The following is a 21960-nucleotide window of genomic DNA, read 5'->3' as shown; positions in this document are numbered from 1 at the left end:
GAATAACGTGCATTAACGTCATTTTTATTTTGTAATAAAAATAAGTGATAGTGTCCAGTATTTACATTATATCATTAGCAAAAGGATTCTGTATAAATTAAACAAAAAATATTATTGAATCACGGCTTACCCAGATATTTTTTTGTATTCTAGCTGTTTGACTTTTTAGTGAAACAATAAGCTTTGTTATTTTAAAAAATAGACAGCTTCTATAAAAAAATATGTAGAATCGAAAATAAATATCTTTGGGACTATTAATGATCTAGTGAAAACAAAAGGAGTATACGCTGGAATGTGTCGTATGAATTCAGTTTTAAAAATATTTTTTTGATTCCAAATTATGATACAAGTTGAACTTAACAACGGATATTGTTGTTTCTAACTATCATCATTTTTCTGCGTTTAGACATAATGTGATGCTGCGAAAACTCACACTCAAAATCATTATCTCCCGTACGATAATAGAAAAGAGTAAACATGCTGGCATCACTAATCCAAATTATGAAAAAAATATCTTCAGCCGAGCCGAATATTACGCATTTTTCGGCGCGCCAATAATAATGTTTCTATCTTTATTCCAGCAGCAGACAAATAAATTTGCCCAGAAACAGGAAAACAATTTACTTATCAAATTCGAAATCCGAAATGCTTCTGATTGATCTAGATTTGAATAATTTCCAATCTATAGACGATTTCGAACTTCTCGGAACTGATCCTGGGTAGTTCGAAACGGTTATTATGTTATTCCTCACTAATTATGTGAATGCAAGATTTGATCCTACTCTTCCTCACAATGCCAATCGAAAGCCGCAACCGAGTATCCATCATTCTAAGCTAATTCATCTGCATGACGGCAACGGGAGCCGATTTCTTAAATGGTTATTATGCTGATGGAATTTCCGTTGAATAAATTCCCAGACTTAAGAATGCTGATCAAACGTTTGAAAACCTTTGTATACATGCTTCAAAGTTTTGATGCTATTGCAAGAAGTTTTGAGGCCGAGTTGTCAGTTTTAATAAAGCGTTGTTGTTTGTGGATTTATTACTTGGACAGTAGCAGAAGCGAAATTATCCGATGAATTTATGACTTATTTCGGTAGTATAAAGTCCCTTTGACTGAGCCACAGCTGTCATTGCAATTCTTGAGCGCCAAGCACATTATAATTTATTAACGCAAACGAATACTTTCAGGAAAGTTAACGTTTGCTTAAATTATTTATTTTGCCAAAATATGTCGCATAAATTATTACGCATGAGCTGAATTATTGAATAGTACCTGTAATATTAGCTATAGTACTCTAGCAGTATGTATTACATTTACTTTTATGAGGCGCTAAGTATCGTTTTGTTCATTCTAAAGCCGTGGGTTTTTTTGTCGGAAGATTTGACCACTGCGACCATTATTTTGATCTATTGTGGTAAGGCCGTGGGTTTATCGAAAAGAAAAAAACAAAACGAAATATTTTACGAATCTGAAATAATACGGCAATTAGCCAATAAGTTTTTTACTAGAATCTAACTGAGAAAAAGAACATTTGAAGAAATTTTCTAGAGCTAGACCATCAATTAACGATGAGCTATTGATGTATAAGTTTTTCATGAACCGATTATCTTTTCGCTGTTAAACCGTCGCTGTTAAAGGAGCGTCAGATGTGCCGACGCTTAGGGGAAGGGCGGTAAAGACGGACACTGCGGGAAAGACGGACACTTGTCATATTTCATAAACAATAATTTTTTGAACCAAATCAATGATGGGAAATGTTTCTATAGATTGAATTAACACTTTTGAAATAAACTGCCGATTTTTAGCAGCGTAGCTGACAAATATATAAGCAAAACAAAGAAAAAATGCGTATATACGCTAACCGATGTAATTTTGTGCGTGAAGAAAATAGCTGGTAAATCGTTAAAAAACAACATATTCATGCTAAACCGACGACATTGCGTTAGTTTGATCTTTCACTGAATATCCATTGGAAACCTAGTGAATTTTTGAATATTCAGTAAAAAGTTATTGAAGTTTGAAAAAATGGTATCCAAGTCGGGAAAGACGGACACCCAACGGTAGGGAAAGACGGACACACGGATTTTGAACCCATTTTGCCCAACAACGATTTAGCATTGCAAATACTTACATATTATATATGTAAAAGTAACCAGAAGTCATATAACAGTTGGAATGAGCCAGCTTTTAGAAACGATTAATTCGTCACCAATAAAATATTGAAGGAAACCATTCTATTTTCTCGCTCAAAGGGGGGATCGGGAAGGGGTTTTTCCAAACCAATTCTTTCCTAAATACATGATGAAATATGTTAATTTTTCTTAATACTGATAATTCAACGACGCGTGACACCTTTTTGCGAGTGTCCGTCTTTCCCATATCAAGTGTCCGTCTTTCCCGCCCATGCGCAGAAACTCTGATTTATACATGATGTTTATAATATTTAAAAAAGCATAAATTTTGGAAGAAATTTTCCAGCATACGTTGTAACTTTATTAGACAGAGACTTAAAGGTTCAGTTTATACGAAAATTGGGATCAATACAGTTATATTTGAGTAGATATTGAGTCTTTACCTTAAGGTGTCCGTCTTTACCGCCCTTCCCCTACATTTGAACGTTAAGAAAAATTGACAACTTATTATCATAATGCTCAAACAGTGCGAATGTTTAGAAGAAAATCAGGGCTTTATTATACTTATACACCAATTTGTGCAATAAATTCGTGAAACTGACAAACTAGTGGGCAATATCCAAAATCCTGTCATCACAAACTGTCATCAATAGCAGTATTGTCAAAGAAAATTTTGCACAATATTTTACATTTATTTTTATATAAGTATCAAAAAGTGCTGAAAAAATATATTAAAGTATATCATTTATATACCGTATATTTCCACCATAAAGTTGAATCCATTACCGCGTTGAGATTTCAAATGAATTGTGGTGTGATTATAACCTATACCACCAGCTACTAAGCTGGCATAACCACCTTTTCCATTAACGTATTGATCTACTATGTTGATTGTCGAAATATTGCGACCTTTTTGCCCCTAAAACGAGAGAAAATTATTTAATAACAATAATATATATAATCCTAATTTCTGTTAACTCTAATAGTACCTTTACAGGATAATATAAATCCATACTCTTGACTTTCAAAAATGATGACGTCTTGGTTGCATTAGTGCGGTACAACAGCATATCTCGTGGTCTTCTAGCGCCCCACAGATAGTTGTGACTCTGGCCCAGTACAAGGACAGCAATAGAGGCTAAAACTGCTGCTAATATTAGAAATTTCATCCTGATGTTGCCAAGCCTGCGACGCGCAGATAACTAGTAAAGATAATGGATCTGCTTTTTATAGGACTCCATTTGCTGTATCATTTGAACGTTATAAATTGTGTTAAAATATGCCTGCATAACTTGAACCACACATTGTTTGACTAAACTAAACATTTTGTGTACACATACAGTTTATTTAGTATGAATCATTCGAGTTGACGTGTGTTCTTGATCGAATAAAAACATTAGCTTTCCAGCAACTGTAAAAATATTAGTATTTTGAGCATTCGCCGACTAGCAATTGCCTGTTTATTTAAAAAATTGGTATTACACAACTATTGCTCTGTTGTCAACGAAATGCATTATTCAAAAAGGAAAGCCCGACGGACACCAAAAGGATTGCATCTCATCTGTATATAATTTACTATTTACCTGGGGAAATTTTCTCCTTAATATAAACTCCTCTTTATTTTTCTAATAATGTTGTTTTAGAAAAAAAAAATCAGTGAAATTTACTGACAAAAAAATGGATAAAAATTAAATCAGATTGCCAAACTGCTTAAACTAACGCATACTTTGCTGCAGATTACACACTTTTTAAAATTATGTGAACAAATGTGAAGTAGTAAGTAGTATACAACGTAATAATTATTATTTAAATAGTGTATATACTTGAAAACGGCCAATCCCGGGATAGTAGTTAGTATTTACGCCTCTCACGCCGAGAAGGTAGGTTCAAATCCAAACCCCGCTGGAGTTTATAAATGACCTAAGTATTATGCGAAATGTGAAAGGCATTATTACTTACACCAGTTTCCATCTATCGTACATCTGATGAAAAAATTGAATTTCGGCATAATTGAACCTACGATGATCTGATGATGAAACGAACATATTTGAGCACAGTTTCTACTTTTTACCTTTTTTATACTGCCACTACTCGCATGACAGTCGCATATATTTAGGAATCTCCATAAAAAATGAGACTATTATGCGAATAGCGGCAGTATACCGGAGGGCCAAGTGTCATAGGTAGGGGAGAGTAGTCAACAGTGAGACAACATGAACAGTGAGACATCCGGAATAACTTTCCCATAAAGCATTCAAGATCCATGATATTTTCCTGAAGAGTGAAGTTTGTGAACCTATATCACATAATATAGTTTGAGAAAAAAAACTTAATTTTTCAATGTATTTTTCAACAAAAGTCGTTTTTGGGGGGAGTCAAAGTAAATTTTATTGCAATTACGTAAATTACCTATTACAACAGCAAACCGCATATTTAACCCAAATTAAATTTACTATCACGGTATCACACAGTAATGAAAGATAAAAATAAAAAAATATATGACAATCTAATTGTTTGCTAACACCACTATTTCACTATTTTTATAAAACGGTCCTATTGGGAACAGTCAGACAAACAGACTCGGGTGATTTAAAAAACCCGATTTAATCCACCTAGTGGTGAAAGAACCTTTGTTATAAGGTCTTCTTCTACGTTAACGTTGCGTAGTGCGTTTGTTTACATAATTTTTTTGGTAATTGAAAAACTTTACAAAATTTGAACAAAATAGGAGTACTTATAAATTATGATAGAGCCTTTTTTCATGAAATTGCTGAGTAAGTATTAGTAAGTTGTTACTAATTTGAGTAAATGCAAGTAAAAGTAAGTTGTAAGAGGTAATATTATTATTTAACATATACAGTACTGGACAAAATAAAGTACGCACTTACCACATCTTGAAACTTTCATGTTTTTCTCATTATTTATAGTAGATAACTATTCATAGTGATCGAACAAGAATTAGCTTTATAGATGTACTTTCAGAAGATGTTTTATACAGAGGCTTTATACTCCAGAGGTTTGTCGATATATATTTGAGCAAATTTAAGACGTTTGATCCTATACAAACTAATATTACTTAAAAACAAATATTGAATATGAAATAAACAAATCTGTAACATTTCGGATAAATGGCCTTCGTTGAGCAAATCCATTTTTAAATCCCATTTCCTTCAGTCTTCTACGAACAGTTCGTTCGGAAATATTTAGGTTCGTATTTTCTCGGATTACTCGGCTGGTAGAGAACGGATTTTTAGCCACTTTTCGACGAATCAGGCGATCATCACTGGTTGTAGTCCTCCGCTTTCTTCCTCTTTCAGTCCGGTCTTTCACGCTTCCAAGTTCCTCATATTTTTTCAATGTTTTTCGTACTCATGCCTCACTAATTTCATATTTTCGAGCAATTTCTCTATTCGAGAAACCTTCCTTACGATTTTTAACGATAAGTTTACGGATATCTTCACAAATTTGCTTTTTTGCCATCGTATCAGATAAAAACGCGCACCAGTAATTAAAAATCAATCACAAACAATTTGTTTTGACACTTCGCTGCAGTGTGATGGCGAGGAAACTATTCGTATGCAGTCGGCGGCGTTGTGCAGTCGTTATATTAGTAGTGCGTACTTTATTATTACCAACTAAAAATTGACTTTTTCTAGAACTATACAATAGCTTGATCAAAATAGCTAATGTTTATATTTAACGATACATAAATCGTTTAAAGCATTGAAAATGCTACAATTTGTCCAAATATACCGAGTTCATATGTTTGACAATAAAAAAGATACCGCGTGTTATATAGTATGAGAGCGAGTGCGTACTTTATATTGTCCAGTACTGTACATTGCGTAGTAAAGGTCTAGTTTAAAGGGTTTGAACTATGCATAGTTTCCTGTAATGCCATTCTATTTGATTCAATAAAGTTTTCATCAATTTTTATTAACCTTCGGTTCCTCACGCTGTTGTATTTTGTACAACACGTGTAGGTTTTAGAATGCCATATTGTTATAAAGTTACAAATCGATGTTTAACCAACGTATATTCTTCAATAAACTTGTTATGAGCAAAATGCCATAATTATTCAATGCATTAATACTTTAAACTGCTGGCAAAATAGATCAGCAAAAACTGACATCACAGAAACGAAGCAATCAGTATGTGAAGTGTACCGCAATCGGCCCCAACTGGAATTTTCTTTCGTTTCTCCATATGGAAAAATGGTGTCTGTATGCAACAAAACTATCAGTAAATGTAAAATGTTTCAAATGTATCCGTCTGTCGATAGTCGAGTAATTCGGGGTCAAAATTAGGATATTTTTATAATCAAAGTTCTACCGTTTCTAAACAAGCAATCATAGAGGTATACTATATTCAGCAAAGTTGTGTAGTTTTACTGTACAACATGAAAAAGTCATACAACAATTACAAAACGAGCTAAAATGGAAACATTTACAAATTCATATATTGCAAATTGCATTGAAAACGCGAAATGCAAAAATCTTGTGAACAGTTTACGAGTAAAATGCCAGCAGCTAGCTGTCAAATATTTATATTAACTTATTGCGAGTGTCAATTCCAATAAATTGACATGAATAATTGACGGCTCGCTGCTGTGATTTTGCTTGCAAAATGTCTGCAAGTTTCTTGCATTTCGCGTTTTTGATGCAATTTGCAATAAAATAAATAAGATTTTTCTCTCTTCGCTGAAGAGATAGAAGGTTACTGTCTTCAGCAAAGTTTCTTGTAATAATATACTCTTAAACTTTACAGAACACATCAATGTGTTATATTGAAACTGAAGAAAAATATTTTTTTTATTTCACTTTCAGGGGGATTAATCAAAATTTAAATTCTACCAGACGATAGAGCTTGCAATTTCAAGAAACTCTTCCAAAAGTGCGATAAACCTAAACCTAGGTTTTCCTAGTCAAAACTCTAATACGCACGTTTTTTTGGATTTGGGCTATTGTCTCCCGCGAGCAACCGTGTTACAAAAGTTGGCGCGAGTATTCAAGGGTTAATATCTTTTGACCGGCAAAACCAATTCTTCTGAAATTTTGCAGATATATTTGCAGCAATAAAACCTCTAATTTGATGCCAAACTAATTTAAACTAGATAAATTATCTAAGATGAAATCGTCGAAAATAATTGTTAATTTTAATGTGTTGTATACGATTGCTCATAACTTTTGAATTAAACGTCCAATCAAAAAACAAATCAATAGTGATCTATTACGCTAAATTATCTTTCAAATGAGAATAATAGCGCATAAATCGGTTCAGCCAACTCTGAGAAACAGGCGATCATTTGTACCTAGTCAAAACAGATTTTTTAAGGCTAACTTTTAAACTGCTTGTTTGTTTTCAATGAAACTTGATAAAAAGTTTAGTAATAGCAAGAGCTTTCGTTTGGTACTAAGATCGTTAAAATTGGTTGCGTAGTTCCGGAGAAACGCGTGTCACGTAATTTTCACATTTTTGCTTATAACTTTTAAACGAAACGTCGGACCGCAAAGCAATTCAATAGTGATATACTAGGCAATAATACCTTTCAAACAAAAGTAAAAGCGGTCAAATCGGTTCAGCCACCTTCGAGAAACAGGCGATAGAAAATGAGCTGCACACACACACATACACACACACAGACATTGCCCAGTTTGTCAAGCTCTATCGATTGGTATATGTGATTCGGCCCTCCGGGCCTCGTATCAAATTCGTGTTTTTCGACCAATTTCTAAACCTTTGTTATATAGTATAACAAAGGTAAAAATTGAGTTAAATTATAAATCAATCCATATGAATTTACTGTATATGAATTTTGAAGTGTAAGTTGAAAGTCAGATGACCAGGATTAGTCCTTTATATGAATATATATGTACGTGTGAAAACAATCGGAATTTTCAATAACACGCAACATTAATGTGTCCTTTATTCACAAAATAAACAGCACGACCTCTAAAGTATTCTTTAGAATTTTTTTTTAGAGGGGACTTAGACTACTTTGTCCATTGAATTGAACTTTTGTAGTATTCTTTAGAATAGTTTAAGTCTAATTTAAATATGTGTCTCAGTATTCAATACTCGTTGTCTCACTCTTCCAACCTATTAGAGAACAATGAGATAAAAAGACACCTTCGCATTTGTGGTTGTAACTAATTTAACTTATAACCGAAACGACTGAAACTCTTTTTTTTCTCAGACAACTAGAAAGATATACCTTTCACATGGATTGAAGAGGGTGCCTTCGTAGCCGCAAAGTTACCGAGTCTGCTTTGACAAGGGAGTGGCCATGGATTCGAATCTTAGTAGGATCAGGCCATTCGATGTCAAGTGGCTTTAGCATGGGTTTATTCTCAGGCCCCTCATTACCCTTCCTTCATGCCGATTTCTATATAACCCCCATAAAAGCATTATTGACGGTGCAAAAAGTCGCTCTTATAGTTAAAATGTATTGGTCAGGCTCGCCAGGGATTGCTGTAATTGGAGACTGTACTGGTATTGAGGAGCAAGGTGGTTAAAATAGATCTAGCATTGAAGGAAGAATAAACCCCACAACACGCAAGCACGCATAAAATTTAATAAGCATATCGCTCATTTAATAGCGATTATAGCAGAAAAATGTAGTGCATGTTATACAGCAAACACCCGGGCGATATCAGAATCACAATAGATCAACGATACTGATCGCAGTGATGAGTCCATAAAGGAAAAAAATGGATTAAAGAGCTCGTTGGTAGCTATCACCAAAAAAATTTAAACATTTTTGGAAAAAAGTGTCTCTATGTAGACGTCTCTCCCCTATACCAATCGACAGGGTTCAAAGAATTGAGCATTGTGTGTATTTTTTTGTGACAAGGAGAAATAAACCTTCAACACGGTGGCCTACCCGCTACCCAGTTACCGTTGTGGAGCGGAACTCGATAGGGTTCTGCGATCAATGCGACTTCGCAATTAGTTTCCGTGTTTGAGTGACACAACAGATGCTGTGTTGTGTCACAATGATTGAAGTTGATGTAGGTAACCTCCATCATTGATGGTCGGCTTATGCCGTCCAGTACGCTTGGCCATCACAAAATCGTTACCATCCTCATTTTTGCAAAGTACACACGTCGGTTTTCTCGCCAGATAACTAGAGCACTAGCACAAGCATTCAAAGCAACTCCCCATTTCCTTCGCGATCCGAGGAAGGACTCTCAGTGAACACACTGAGAACCCGACTTTCACTCTTCCAGTAGCTTACCGTCGCCATTGTAGCCGTAGAGAGTCGAATCGACGCTCCCTGCATACCGCAGCGTGTCATACGTGGCCGGACTGTCGTCGGGACATCTACACCGCATTGTACTTTCAGCGCGTTCAATAACTCCTCCTCTATCCACGCCTCTGCATTTGATCACTGTTTCTTGCGATAGGGTTCGAACGTTTAGCTTATTCGCAAGTGATTTCAGAATCAGCTCCTTGAAGGCCGAGCTCCTGATTGTGGGATCCTTCTTTAGTTTTAAAACCATTTTGCCTTTTGGGATGCGTCTGGTTCTCGCCTCACTCTCCCTTAGTTCCTTGAAATCCTGGTCTTCCCTCAGTTTCCAGAGAATTGTTGCGTATGTCGCCTTGTCAGCCGTCATTTTGCCCTTCTTCTTTCATTTTTTGCTCCTTCCTCGCCTGTCTAGCTTCCGACAGTACACTTTTTTAGTTTAGTTAGGCTTTTAGTTATTCTGGTAATTTTTTGCTTTTTAACTCTTCTTCTTCATCAGGTGTCACTCTTTTCCGCTACTCTGAGCGTGAATTTAACAGTCTCTTCGGGGTTTCATTTTCTACCGGTTCTTTCACCGCAACCGTCATCAACACTTTGTCAGCGGTCTCGGGTCTTTTTCTTAGCGCATCCTGCTCGGCCTTGCAGGAGCTATCGCAGCTTTGATACCCGTCACCAAATGCCTGATCATCAAATGAACGGTACCTTTTTCCTCGATGAACTCATAGAGTTTTTGTTTTGTTCTAGAGTTTATTTCTAATTCCCGTCGTAGTAAGGAAAGCCACTCTAATTTTCATCATTTCTTAGGTGGATTTAATGAATACTCTAAAAGTTCTGCTGCTGATTTGACTCGAACACACTTACCTTCCGATCCGTGCCCTTTGAATTCACAAAAAAGCGATTATTAAAGCATTTTATTCAAATTACGCAACTGATTTTATATCTTAAATTCGTCGTACCGTTTTAAAATCCGTCCATCAAAATTTTTCATCGTCCGAACTAAAAATCACAATAATGTTTACGAAGCTAGCGCGCATGTATTTGTGTAGGACGGCATGACAAATGTTATTCTGCAAAATTTCTGCAGGTCATGCAAGTTTTCCCGGCTGCAGATTGACGGAAATCGCTATCTCCGTTCGTTGTAACTTGTAGATAATCGCTTTTCGGGATCTCATGCTTGGTAGGGAGGTCATAGTATGATTGACACAGCCCCTCATGGTAATCGTATTCAGAGCCAAATTGGCGTAAATCAGGAATCCATCTGAGCCTACCCCATTTGTACCCAGAGAGCAGAGACCTGCTAGAGTTTTAATGGGAACTATTAACCCATTACCATTCCTGAGAGGTATCATCCTTCCATGATTAGGTAGCAGAATAGCATGACATACAGGACAAATATGGGTTACTAAATTGAACTGAATATGGTATGTTGAACTGCTGTAATTCAACAGGCCCGCTGTCAAGCCCTGTCTGCGGTACTACGCTGTTGATGACATGTGCACTCCTCTCGGCACATTTCATCCACTATGCCATCCCCGCTCAGGGGTAGCAACCCGCTTCGCACCGTGGCAAATCGAAAAGTTTCGAAGATCACGTGCTTGGCTGCATTCCGGACAGGCTGACGTCGCGGTGTGTCCAAACCGTAACACGTATTGTCTGAAGCAGCTGTGACCATGCAGCTGGGCAAAGTGGAAGCCGACTTCTCCATGTTTCCAGCTCTGGATGTGTGTTTAATGACTTTAGTCTTATATTCTCGGAGATAACTGAGAACTGAGCCGGTTCATATGCTATTGTTTTTGTTTGAAAGGTGTTATTAACTAGTAGAATACTATTGAGCTATTTTATAGTTCAAATAGTTCTTCTTATAGTTTTCTCATTGGACCTTATAATACCTTTCAAATAAAACTAATAGCTATATTGCCGCATTCTTTGATGGTAGCGAAGCTGGAAAAAATGGGATTTCCCGAATGGTTGACACGGTGGATATTGTCATATCTCACCAGTCGCGTTGCAGTCGTCTCTACCATTTGAGATACAATCCGGTCTGCCCCAAGGAAGTCACCTGGACCCATTGCTGTTCAATCTCTTTGTAAACGATTTGTGTTCCACGATAAAATCGTCCAAGTATATGTTTGCCGACGATCTGAAGTTCTATCGGGTAGTTGCTTCCAGTGTTGAGCTCTGCCATACAGTTTATGTCTCTCTATTGTGCGGTTATACGCAGTATCGTTGAGTATGGGGCGCTTGTATGGGTGCCCTACCACGCTGTCCATATCAACCGGATCGAACAAATCCAGCGTCACTTCGCTCTGCGGTTGCTGCCCTGGGATGATCCAGTTCGACTGCCTCCTTACGAACATCGGCGCGCTTTAATACGTCTGCCAACGTAGGCGAGTAGGAGGGCCTTGCTGCAACGACTATTCATTTTTGATCTGCTAGGAGGTAATATCGACAGCCCGCAGCTCCTAAGTCGAGTCCGATTCAACGAGCTGATTTCTTTAGGCTTCCATTGCACCGTACTCAGTTCGCTCAAAATAATCCAATTGACGTATGTTGTCGTATGTTTAAAACTACTGTCTTTAATACTACTAAAGAACTGTATGTACGAAATTTCGAAGACTAGTAAATAAATAAATAAATAAATAATAAATAAATAAATAAATAAATAAATGAGGGGCCCTATAGCCACAAGGTTAGCGAGTCGGCTTTGACAAGTGAGTGGTCGTGGGTTCGAATCATAATAGAATCAGGTCATTCGATGTTAAATGAATTTAGAATGGGTTTATTCTCACGTCCCTTCAAATTCTTCCTTCCTGCATTTACCAACAACGGAGCCTCTTACCAGGGTACGTTATAACTTACTGTACTTACTGTACTGTACTTGTGGTTCTTACTTGAGGTGCGAATGAAACCTCTTATCCAAGAGCAAATTATAACTTGTTCCACTATCTGGTTCCAAGAACGAGATTGGTAATGCAAGGTAGTAACGAAAAAGCACATGGAGTAGAGCGGGGCATAAGTGCGATGTTTGGAGTTGTCATCAATTTTCGTGAGATATAAAGAAGGACAACAACATAATATATTTTATAGTGATGCAGTAACTCAATGTCTTCACATTCAACTATAACTCATCTGCGGTAATAGTGTTTTGCAAAATAAATTCTTCTTTCTTTTGATCAAGTGCAGATTCGCACTTTTACCCCACTAGCGGGGCAAAAGTGCGAATACCGCGGGGCAAAAGTTCGAAGCTAGAATCCATAAAATTAGCTCAGCAGTAGCTAACAAAACCATATTATCTTCAGTCTGCGTTATGTTTCGGTAAGGAATATTCTCAATTTGCACCTTTTCTATTTTGCGCTGGTGTATTGCAGCCTTTGTTAGATCGAAACTTTTCCAAACGTTTGTTTTTTGTTTAATCAGCGAAAACACATTGTTTTTCTTCGGCCAACATCTGGAAAGCGCACAGTTGTCTGCAGATCTTTCATTTCTAGTATCTGTAATATAGTGCCCAAAGCTTTATATAATTAGCTATACATTTTTGCCTCGTCCATGATTCGCACTTTTGCCCCGCCCGTGAATCGAACTTTTACCCCGCTAGGCGCTTGACGGGGTTAGATTAAATTACGGAAAAGCGAAATATATTTTGTAAATTATTTTCGCCGTATTTTTAAAACAGATATCTGAGTGATGTAAAACGCTGCTACAAATTTTCAACAAGTAATATCCTCCTGTTGATATCATATTTGCCGTATAACGAAAAATTACATTAAAACCGTCCTAAAATAACATTTGCACATAACTCAGCAACTATGCTTCGTAAGCAACCAAAGTTTACGTTAGATTCAAGCTGTCAAAGTAGTCACCCATCCATGCCAATGTAGAAAATTTACTCAGAATCTGCACCGATAAATCATTGAATCGCACTTTTACCACTTTTACGCTACTGCTGGGTTAATTTAATGGATTCTAGCTTCGAACTTTTGCCCCGCGGTGTTCGAACTTTGGCCCCGCTGGTGGGGTAAAAGTGCGAATCTGCGCTTGATCAGAAGAAAGAAGAATTTATTTTGCAAAACACTATTACCGCAGATGATTTATAGTGGAATGTGAAGACATTGAGTTACTGCATGATTATAAAATATATTATGTTGTTGTCCTTCTTTATATTTCACGAAAATTGATGACAACTTCAAACATCGCACTTATGCCCCGCCCTACTCAGTAATTCAACAATGATTATTGAAAACGAAAAGTCTCTACACCATTGAAGTAGTTATAACTGATTCCTGTCCATTTTGATTGATTGGATTTCGATACTATATAATCAGAATGAGATTCTTATAGAGCGTGCATCAAAATAATTATAATTATGATTTCAACCTTTCGCGTTGCATTTGTGTTGGTTGCTGAAATCAACAATATTATTATTCAAATACGATTTCGTCCTAAATAGCAGTAATTTGGATGCCTAAATGCGTATCTTCTGGTAAATTGCTGTTTTAGTCGACACAATAAAATATTTGCGCTGAAAATGGAAATCGCCCGAATGCGTTATTGGATTAGCTCAAAATTTTCATAATACATGTAGCTCCTAAAGGTCTTCGTTTAAACTTCTGTTCCCAAGCATCCACAAACGCTTAATTCTATGAGTCGTTGTGGTAAAAGCAAATTTTATTGTACAGCATCCGAAAAAAAGATGAAATGACCAACTGCCGGCTGTTTTCAAAGTAGTTAAAAACATTAAAAACGTCAAAAAGGACCTTCTTTTACTAACTTTATTGCTTCTGAATCATGCTGAAAACGGACAGCGTGGCCAACGCAAGCAAAGCGTCTGCAGAGCAGTAATTTAACAGCAACAGCAGATGTACAAAACAACTGTTCCTGGCAGGAACCAGTGGCTACTGTATAAGACAATCATCTGTGATGATCATATTATCTGCACCTTGGCATCAGTAGATCTGCAGCTTAGTAAATGTTTAGTGCAAGGGCTGATATTTCCAAAAAAAATTCGTATATTTTACCATTATGAACAGGCAAGGCAGTGGAGCAGACTATGTAACCTGTTGTATGTTCTGCTATGTGCCGTGTGTTATCCTTTGACGTAGGATTACGCCTTATTTTATTTTTCATATTAAGAGAAAAACCATCAAGTGGACCTTTTCATATGACATCAAAGAAGCCTTATTTTAATTGTTAAGTCCTACCCGTAGCAGATTTTAACATTTACATTTTACAGCTTTTACTTTTACATATTCAACTTGATTTATAAGCCTTGAAACAGTTGATCATTTTAAAACCACATTAAAATAAAATTTAAAAAAAGTTGACCAATTATTCAACAGACTTCTCAAAAGCTTCGGAAACTCATATGACCAACTCACAATAAAATCAACTAATAACCATACTAATTGTGCTCCCTGAAGATAGACCATATCTCATCTGCAATGGTTATGGGAGTATAGCAAAAAAATTAAACATTTTACCTATCTTTAACGTCAGTAACCTGAAATTGATTTACACATATACATTGTCATCATTTCACTAATGTCTTTTGCCGCCTGTTGTAGGTCAGAAAAGTCCGAGCATGCGATTAGCATAACGAATAATAAAATTAGTCATTCAATTAAAAACCTCAACAAGGAAAAACGTCACTTGACATGACAATAAATAGTTTGAGGCGTTGGTTAGCAACAAGAGTGACAACAGCTCCTTATACTTTTACTGACCCGAGTATTCGAACAAACACGGAACTGGGACCAGATGTCAAATTGAACCTGTCGACTGTTCCACCTGCCGATCGCTATGACTACGGCAACGACTGGTACACATAGACGGGCGCTAGTTATGAATCATTTACCGGCCTTTTTGCTCAGGTTGCATTGAATATGACTACCTCTTATATGCAACCCATTATCGAAAACAGACAGATATTAATGATTACTGCAAGTGTGCCATAGCGAATAACGAAAAATATCAAGATGTGCATCCTTACGGAAATGATGACGTAGACATGGGTTGCGTCAGCTTATTACAATGTATGAGTTTTTAACATTACTGCAGTCTACAATCACAAAGTTCATAGCCAAAAACGAACTTGTATTTTACCTCTATTCTCCCTTTCAGAAATTCAGCTACTTGTACAAATGCTATATCATTCCAAATGCAAGAGAAACGCACCCCTTTACCCATTTGAACCTTCCTCCCCCTTGTAAGAGACCATCTCCCTCCTTTATCAACCACCCTGCGTTAATTCTTTTATGTCAAAAATCATGTGTTTGACAAAAACGATTGATGAAAAATTGCCCGGACGTTCCGGAGTTATGGCGGAGCATATATTCATACTCACGTCCCTCGTCCTCTCCTCCTGTCGGCCTTCTGTCACCTAGCTAATTATGCATCGGTTTGCTCTATGAAAATCTCTATAACGGTAGTAAAACAACCCCCTCTTTTCTCACAGTCATTTGCGCTACTACAATCGGTCCCTAAATGCAAGAGAAATGCCACCCCTTCTACTTATTTTAAACTGCCCCCCTCGTTTTAAATTGCAAAAAAATGTATGATGTTGAAAATATTAGATCAAAACTAATAACATCATTCGATTGCGCGGCCAAAGCCCATAGAAAAAAGTATATTTGCATACATTGGAAATATTTGAACCCGAAAAATGACTTTTTTTGAAACTCTGTAAAAAGAGAAGAGGATTTACTGCGTTTCTCTAACAAGTACACTTGAACCACAGAGAGCACACTAACAGGCAATGAGCGAGAAGTGTGTAAAAAAGCTTTTATGTAATGAACGAGTAATCCCTCGATGGAGACCTCTTAAGCAATAAGCGGCACACTAAAATATGATGTCGCTGCCATCGCTTATATGAAACTCCAGCACAAAGTAATACACCAATCTATATATATATATATATATATATATATATATATATATATATATATATATATATATATATATATATATATATATATATATATATATATATATATATATATATATATATATATATATATATATATATATATATATACCTATAAAGAAGGATTTCTGTCTGTCTGTCTGTCTGTCTGTCTGTCTGTCTGTCTGTTTTGTGTTCCTTATAGAATCAAAAACTACTGAACCAATCGGCGTGAAAATTTGCATGTAGAGGTTTTTAGGGCCAGGAAAGGTTTTAGTGATGGTTAGAGACCCCTCCCCCCACTAAGAGGGGGGGCTCCCATACAAATGAAACACAAATTTCTGCATAATTCGAGAACTAATTAAGCAAATAGAACCAAATTTGGCATGTGGGTGTTTCCGGTGACAAGAATTTATTCTAGGGTAATTTGAGACCCCTCCCCTCTTTATAAGGGGAATTATAACTCCTCTCCCCTTTAAGAGGGGGGGTTTCCATACAAATTTCCTCATAACTCGAGAACTAATCAAGCAAATGGAACAAAATTTGGCATGTGAAAGTTTTCGAGGGCAAGAAAATTTTCTATGTTGAATTAGGACCCCTCCTCACTTTAAGAGGGGGGCTCCTGTACAAATGAAATACCAATTTCCTCATAACTCGAGAACTAATCAAGCAAATGCAACCAAATTTGGCATGTGAAGGTTTTCGAGAGCAAGAAAATTTTCTATGGTGAATTAGGACCCCTCCCCACTTTAAGAGGAGGGGCTCCTGTACAAATGAAATACAAATTTCCTCATAACTCGAGAACTAATCAAGCGAATTGAACCAAATTTGGCATGTGTGTGTTTTTGGAGACAATTTTTTTTTCAATGATGAATTGGGACCCCTCCCCACTTTAGGAGGGGGGGTCCTGTACAAGCGAGATACAAATTTCCTCATAACTCGAGAACTAATCCAGCAAATGGAACCAAATTTGGCATGTAGGTGTTTTTGGAGGCAAGAATTTTTTCTGTGATGAATTAGGACCTCTTCCCACATTAGGAGGGGGGGCTCCAATACAAATGAAATACAAATTTCCCCATAACTCGAGAACTAATCAAGCAAATGGAACCAACTTTGGCATGTGAAGGTTTTCGAGGGCAGGAAAATTTTCTACGGTGAATTAGGACCCCTCCCCACTCTAAGAGGGGGGGCTCCTGTACAAATGAAATACAAATTTCCTCCTAACTCGAGAACTAATCAAGCAAATAGAACAACATTTGGCATGTGGGTGTTTTTGGAGGCAACCATTTTTCCCATGATGAATTAGGACTTCTTACCTTTTTAGGAGGGGGGAGGGGGCTCCCATTCAAACGAAATACAAATTTGCTCATAACTTTAGAACTAATCAAGTAAATGGAACCAAATTTGGCATGTGAGAGTTTTAGATGGCAGAATTTTTTTTCTGTGGTGTATTACGACCCCTTTCCCTTTTAAGAGGGTGGGCTTCCATACAAATGAAATACAAATTTCCTTATAATTTGAGTACTAATCAAGCAAATGGAACCAAATTTAGCATGTAGGAGATTTTTGAGTCTTGAATTTATTTTATGATAGTTAGAGACCTCTCACCCCTGTGGTAGGGGGATATGGACTCTCATACAAATAAAACAGAAATTTTGGCGAAACTCAAAAACTAATCCAACTCGAGAAATTCGAGACTCTTCCATAAAACATTAATCAATAACAAGACCACAAAAACTATCTATAGTAACACTAGATCATTCAGGACGAGCCGGTCGCGAGTGTTGCCGGTGACCCGCCGTCGGAAGCGCCGCCCACTGGGGGACTTGCAAAACTCGAGAAGTGATAAAGATCATCCGAGATTCATGATTTATGTACAACACAGGTTAATTTGTGGCAATACGAAGTTTGTCGGGTCAGCTAGTATATATATATATGGGTCATTCCACGGAAAATTTACAGTCAAAATTTTTTTTCTCTTCGGAATATTTTTTTTACGTTCTTTGTGCAAAAAAATCGACACGTATTTTTGTATTTCGATGTTACTGTTGGAATTCGCAAGATATGATTTTTTAAAGTATTGTAATTCGAAAAAATCACTATTTTTTAAATACTGATTGTAAACATAGTTTGTAATATCAAAAAAATGACTTTCTACCAGATGTGTTCATCCCCAAGCTTTCAAAATTAGTATACCATACCTCCTCTCGATTGTTTTTCAATAGTTAAATAGTGCATTTTTATAAACAATTGCAATTTTTTCAAAGTTGGAACTTTTTTTTCTCAATTTTTTTAATTTTAAAATATTTGGTCATCTTTCTCGAAGAAGCATGCAAAATTTGGAAATGGAGAAATGAAAACTCTAGAAGCTATGAATTTTTATATCGAAGTGAGCGTGAGTATGTTTGTATGTTTGTATGTTGCACCATAACTCCAGAACGCCTTGACCGATCTCCTCCAAGCTTGGCACACATGTTCCTTGATAAAAGAGAATCAGCACTGGGGGGTTGACAAAAAAAAGGGGGGGGGTTCATAACAGGGAGGGAGCCCTTAACTCCGAAATGCCTTGACCGCTTTTCATCAAACTTGGCACACATGTTGCTTGACATAAGAGAATCAGCACTGGGTGGTCAACAAAAAAGGGGGAGGCTCCGTAATAGGTGGAGGAGAGTCCCTAATAGGGGAAGGCCATAACTCTGAAACAGTCCTTGAGATAAGGAAATCAAAACCGAGGGTTCAACAAAATGGGGGGTGAGAGGTTCCTTAATAGGTGGGGCAGGGTCCCTAATAGGAGGGGAGACCATGACTCCGAAACGGCTTGACCGTTCTTTATCAAACTTTGCACACATGTTCCTTGACATAAGAGAATCAGCACTGGGTGGTCAACAAAAAGGGGGAGGTTCCGTAATAGGTGGGAGAGGGTCCCTAATATGGGGGATGCCATAACCCCGAAACGGCTTGACCGTTCTTCATCAAACTTGGCACGCATATTCCTTGACATAAGAGAATCAGCACTGAAGGGGTTGACAACAAGGGGACCGAAATATTTAGACGGTTCTCCCATAAGGACAGGACAAAAGAAGGAGCTGATGACCGGAGGTTGCTGACGAGAAGGGGGGAGTAACGCCCACATGACTGTAACAATTTATCCGTATAACAGAAAAAATCTAAATACGAAACATTAAACTGCAATGCTCGCAGCTGTAGATTTGTCAAGTGTATTTATGCACCGAATCAAAGTGACCTGCATAAAAAGTGTTCGATCATTAGTGCTAATTATTGTTGACCGACTCTGTTTGAATCCCAGGGGCAATCATTCAAACAGCGTGGAATTCATCTGAGAACACCATGTTTTACCCTTGGTAAACTTTATGTGGCATGCTGCAGAGTGGGCTCAGCCAATAATTTGTGCATACTTGCTCCTGGTGGTGACACTAAAAACATTGTTTACAAACAAGTTTTGTCTTGAAGTGAAGTCTTGAAGTCTTGTTCCTGTGTTCTTCTGACATAGATAGCATATCTTTGGCGATTGTACTTACGAAAAGCGTTCCATGCAGCAGATAATTGTGTCCTCAAGTAAGGACACCCTGACCGCGAATACCTTCAAAGCGCTGTAGAATGCCTGATTTCCAATTTTCTTCGTTTGGCATTTGACCATGGCGGTTTTGGCAGTGGTTTGAAGCAGGGCATGCAAGTAGCTGGCATGCTGTTTAGAATAAAGCGAAATCGACGGACTGATTGTAAGACCATTCAAATATTGCTAAGCGTGTTGTCAATGCAGAAAAGTCGGATTCGGCAGGTTCGGATACTTCTTATCAACCGCTTCTATGTGACTCGCTGCGGGGGGATTAAATTTCCGTTTGATTTCACGAAGGAGGACTGTATCTTCATTGTCCAAGAAACTCAAATGTTCTAAAGCTTCCCTCGATTCTCTCTCTAAAAGTCTCTCAGCTTTTCTCAGATCAGTTTGGACGTAAGATGTTCAGGGAACTAGAAATTTCACAGTTTACTATGAAGAATATTTTGAAAGATGATCTTCTGACACATTCCAGCGTTACGGGACATAATCAGCATCCATTGTTACCGTGTGAATCACCTCCTATTTCACCAATTTTTTGGCAAATACCTTGCAAAGTAGTTGTTTAAAGAGTACTTTATCTTCTACTAAAATTCCAGGGATTTGATGAAACAGGAACCGACCTGCATAGTAGGGATAATGTCCCGTAACGCTGGGATGTGTCTTCTATTGATTACATACAAAAAACAAACGGTGCACGGTTTGACTTGGGCGATAGAATGGGAATGTTTCTCCAAAATTTTGAAGCTTCCATTGCTGTTCTTTGAACCTGGGGTTAAAATCAACACTAAATATTACTTCGATGATGTTTTGAAGAACCATTCGCTTCCCATCGCCAAAAACATTACAAGAATGCATCATACTGCTTCCAATAAAATTCTGCACCGTCTCACCAGGCGAAAACTACACATACTTGGCGTGACGAATCTACCAACAGGTGAATTCAAGAGGGTTTTTAGTTTGTTTTTTGTTTGAGTTTGGGGATTGAGTTGTGTGACACAAATAGGGACAAAGGGGGACGGTTGGTCTCAAAATGCCGAAATATGACGGGCGTCATATTTCAGTCGTTCCTTAACTTCAATGTTGCACACCGTAATCGTAGCCAACCTTACTCATCGACATTTTCATTAACATTTCTTGCTTTTATTTCCGCTTCTGAGTTCAGAAAACTTGCCTCGACATTGTCTACTGCACAGACTTGCGCCACATTTTATTGTAGAATTGTTTATTCTTTATTCAGTATGCTTATATGTGAGTGGTTAGGTGGAGTCCGATAGGTTCTGGATAATCATAGCTTGTGATGGATGTTTAGTTGTACTATCGCTCCTGCGTTAGAAATGGAGAAGGCATCTCATAAAATCAGCTGGTATTTTGCAGTTGCGGTCAGCGAACAACCGCCTACAAACGGCCATTGATACTGAGAAGCTGTGTGTTATACCAGAACTCGGCGGGAGATTCTGAAACTGAAAGTGATTCAATATGCCTAGTTAATTATTCAATCGTATTTACAATCATTGAGTCGTACAATCGATCGGCTGATCGTAAATAATTATTGCAAATCATTTATCTGAAATAACCGTTTAGACTTGCCAGCTTGTTGTTGTGGTAGTAAAGCGATGACATCATTTCGTTGTTGATTGATTCCTGATACATATTTCAATTAATGACCGAATGTTAGTTTTCTAAAGTCAAGCTAGATGTTTATGTTAAAGAAACGAATCACTTCTTGGGTAATATGATTATTCCTTTTTATCATTTTTTAAAAGAAAAGTCTAAAATACTTTCAGATTATTAGTCTTTGCGGTTGCTCTATAACACACCCAAGATACCGGTTTGTCATATTTTCTTTTTTACGTAGAGCAGACGAAAGGCTGTTTCCAGCGTTTAGCAAAGTACCCGAGCTAAGCAATAAACACGATAAACAACAAGACTATTCGAATATTTTAGGTAACTATAGGTACTGATTACTTCGGTTGAGATGTAAATAAACTTGTTTATCAGAATATGGCTTAAGATCTTTTCAGCTGCCGGTCATTAATTATCGTTGGTCAATGTTTTGGAAGCAATTACACTGCTAAACTGTTCGTAAACTGCTGATGTTTT

At 37.2% G+C, this 21960-nt stretch overlaps 1 protein-coding gene across 1 annotated transcript; it reads right to left on the bottom strand.

The window, feature by feature from the left end:
• Nucleotides 1-2807: 2807 nt before the first annotated feature.
• Nucleotides 2808-3337, bottom strand: LOC128746122 (probable salivary secreted peptide). Its single transcript, XM_053843174.1, has 2 exons — nt 3126-3337; nt 2808-3055 (listed from the first exon to the last, which is right to left on the bottom strand). Exons 1-2 carry the CDS (start codon nt 3303-3305, stop codon nt 2882-2884), a joined length of 354 nt encoding a protein of 117 aa, XP_053699149.1. The 5' UTR covers nt 3306-3337; the 3' UTR covers nt 2808-2881.
• Between the last annotated feature and the right edge of the window lie 18623 nt (nt 3338-21960).

Source organism: Sabethes cyaneus, chromosome 1, assembly GCF_943734655.1.
Source record: "Sabethes cyaneus chromosome 1, idSabCyanKW18_F2, whole genome shotgun sequence".
NCBI lineage: Eukaryota > Metazoa > Arthropoda > Insecta > Diptera > Culicidae > Sabethes > Sabethes cyaneus.
This window is presented reverse-complemented; position numbering and strand designations above follow the sequence as displayed.

Coding starts and splice junctions, on each gene's coding strand:
- LOC128746122 (XM_053843174.1), bottom strand. CDS start 3,305: ATGAAATTTCTAATATTAGCAGCAGTTTTAGCCTCTATTGCTGTCCTT. Junction 3,056..3,125: donor ATTTATATTATCCTGTAAAG/GTACTATTAGAG, acceptor CTCTCGTTTTAG/GGGCAAAAAGGTCGCAATAT.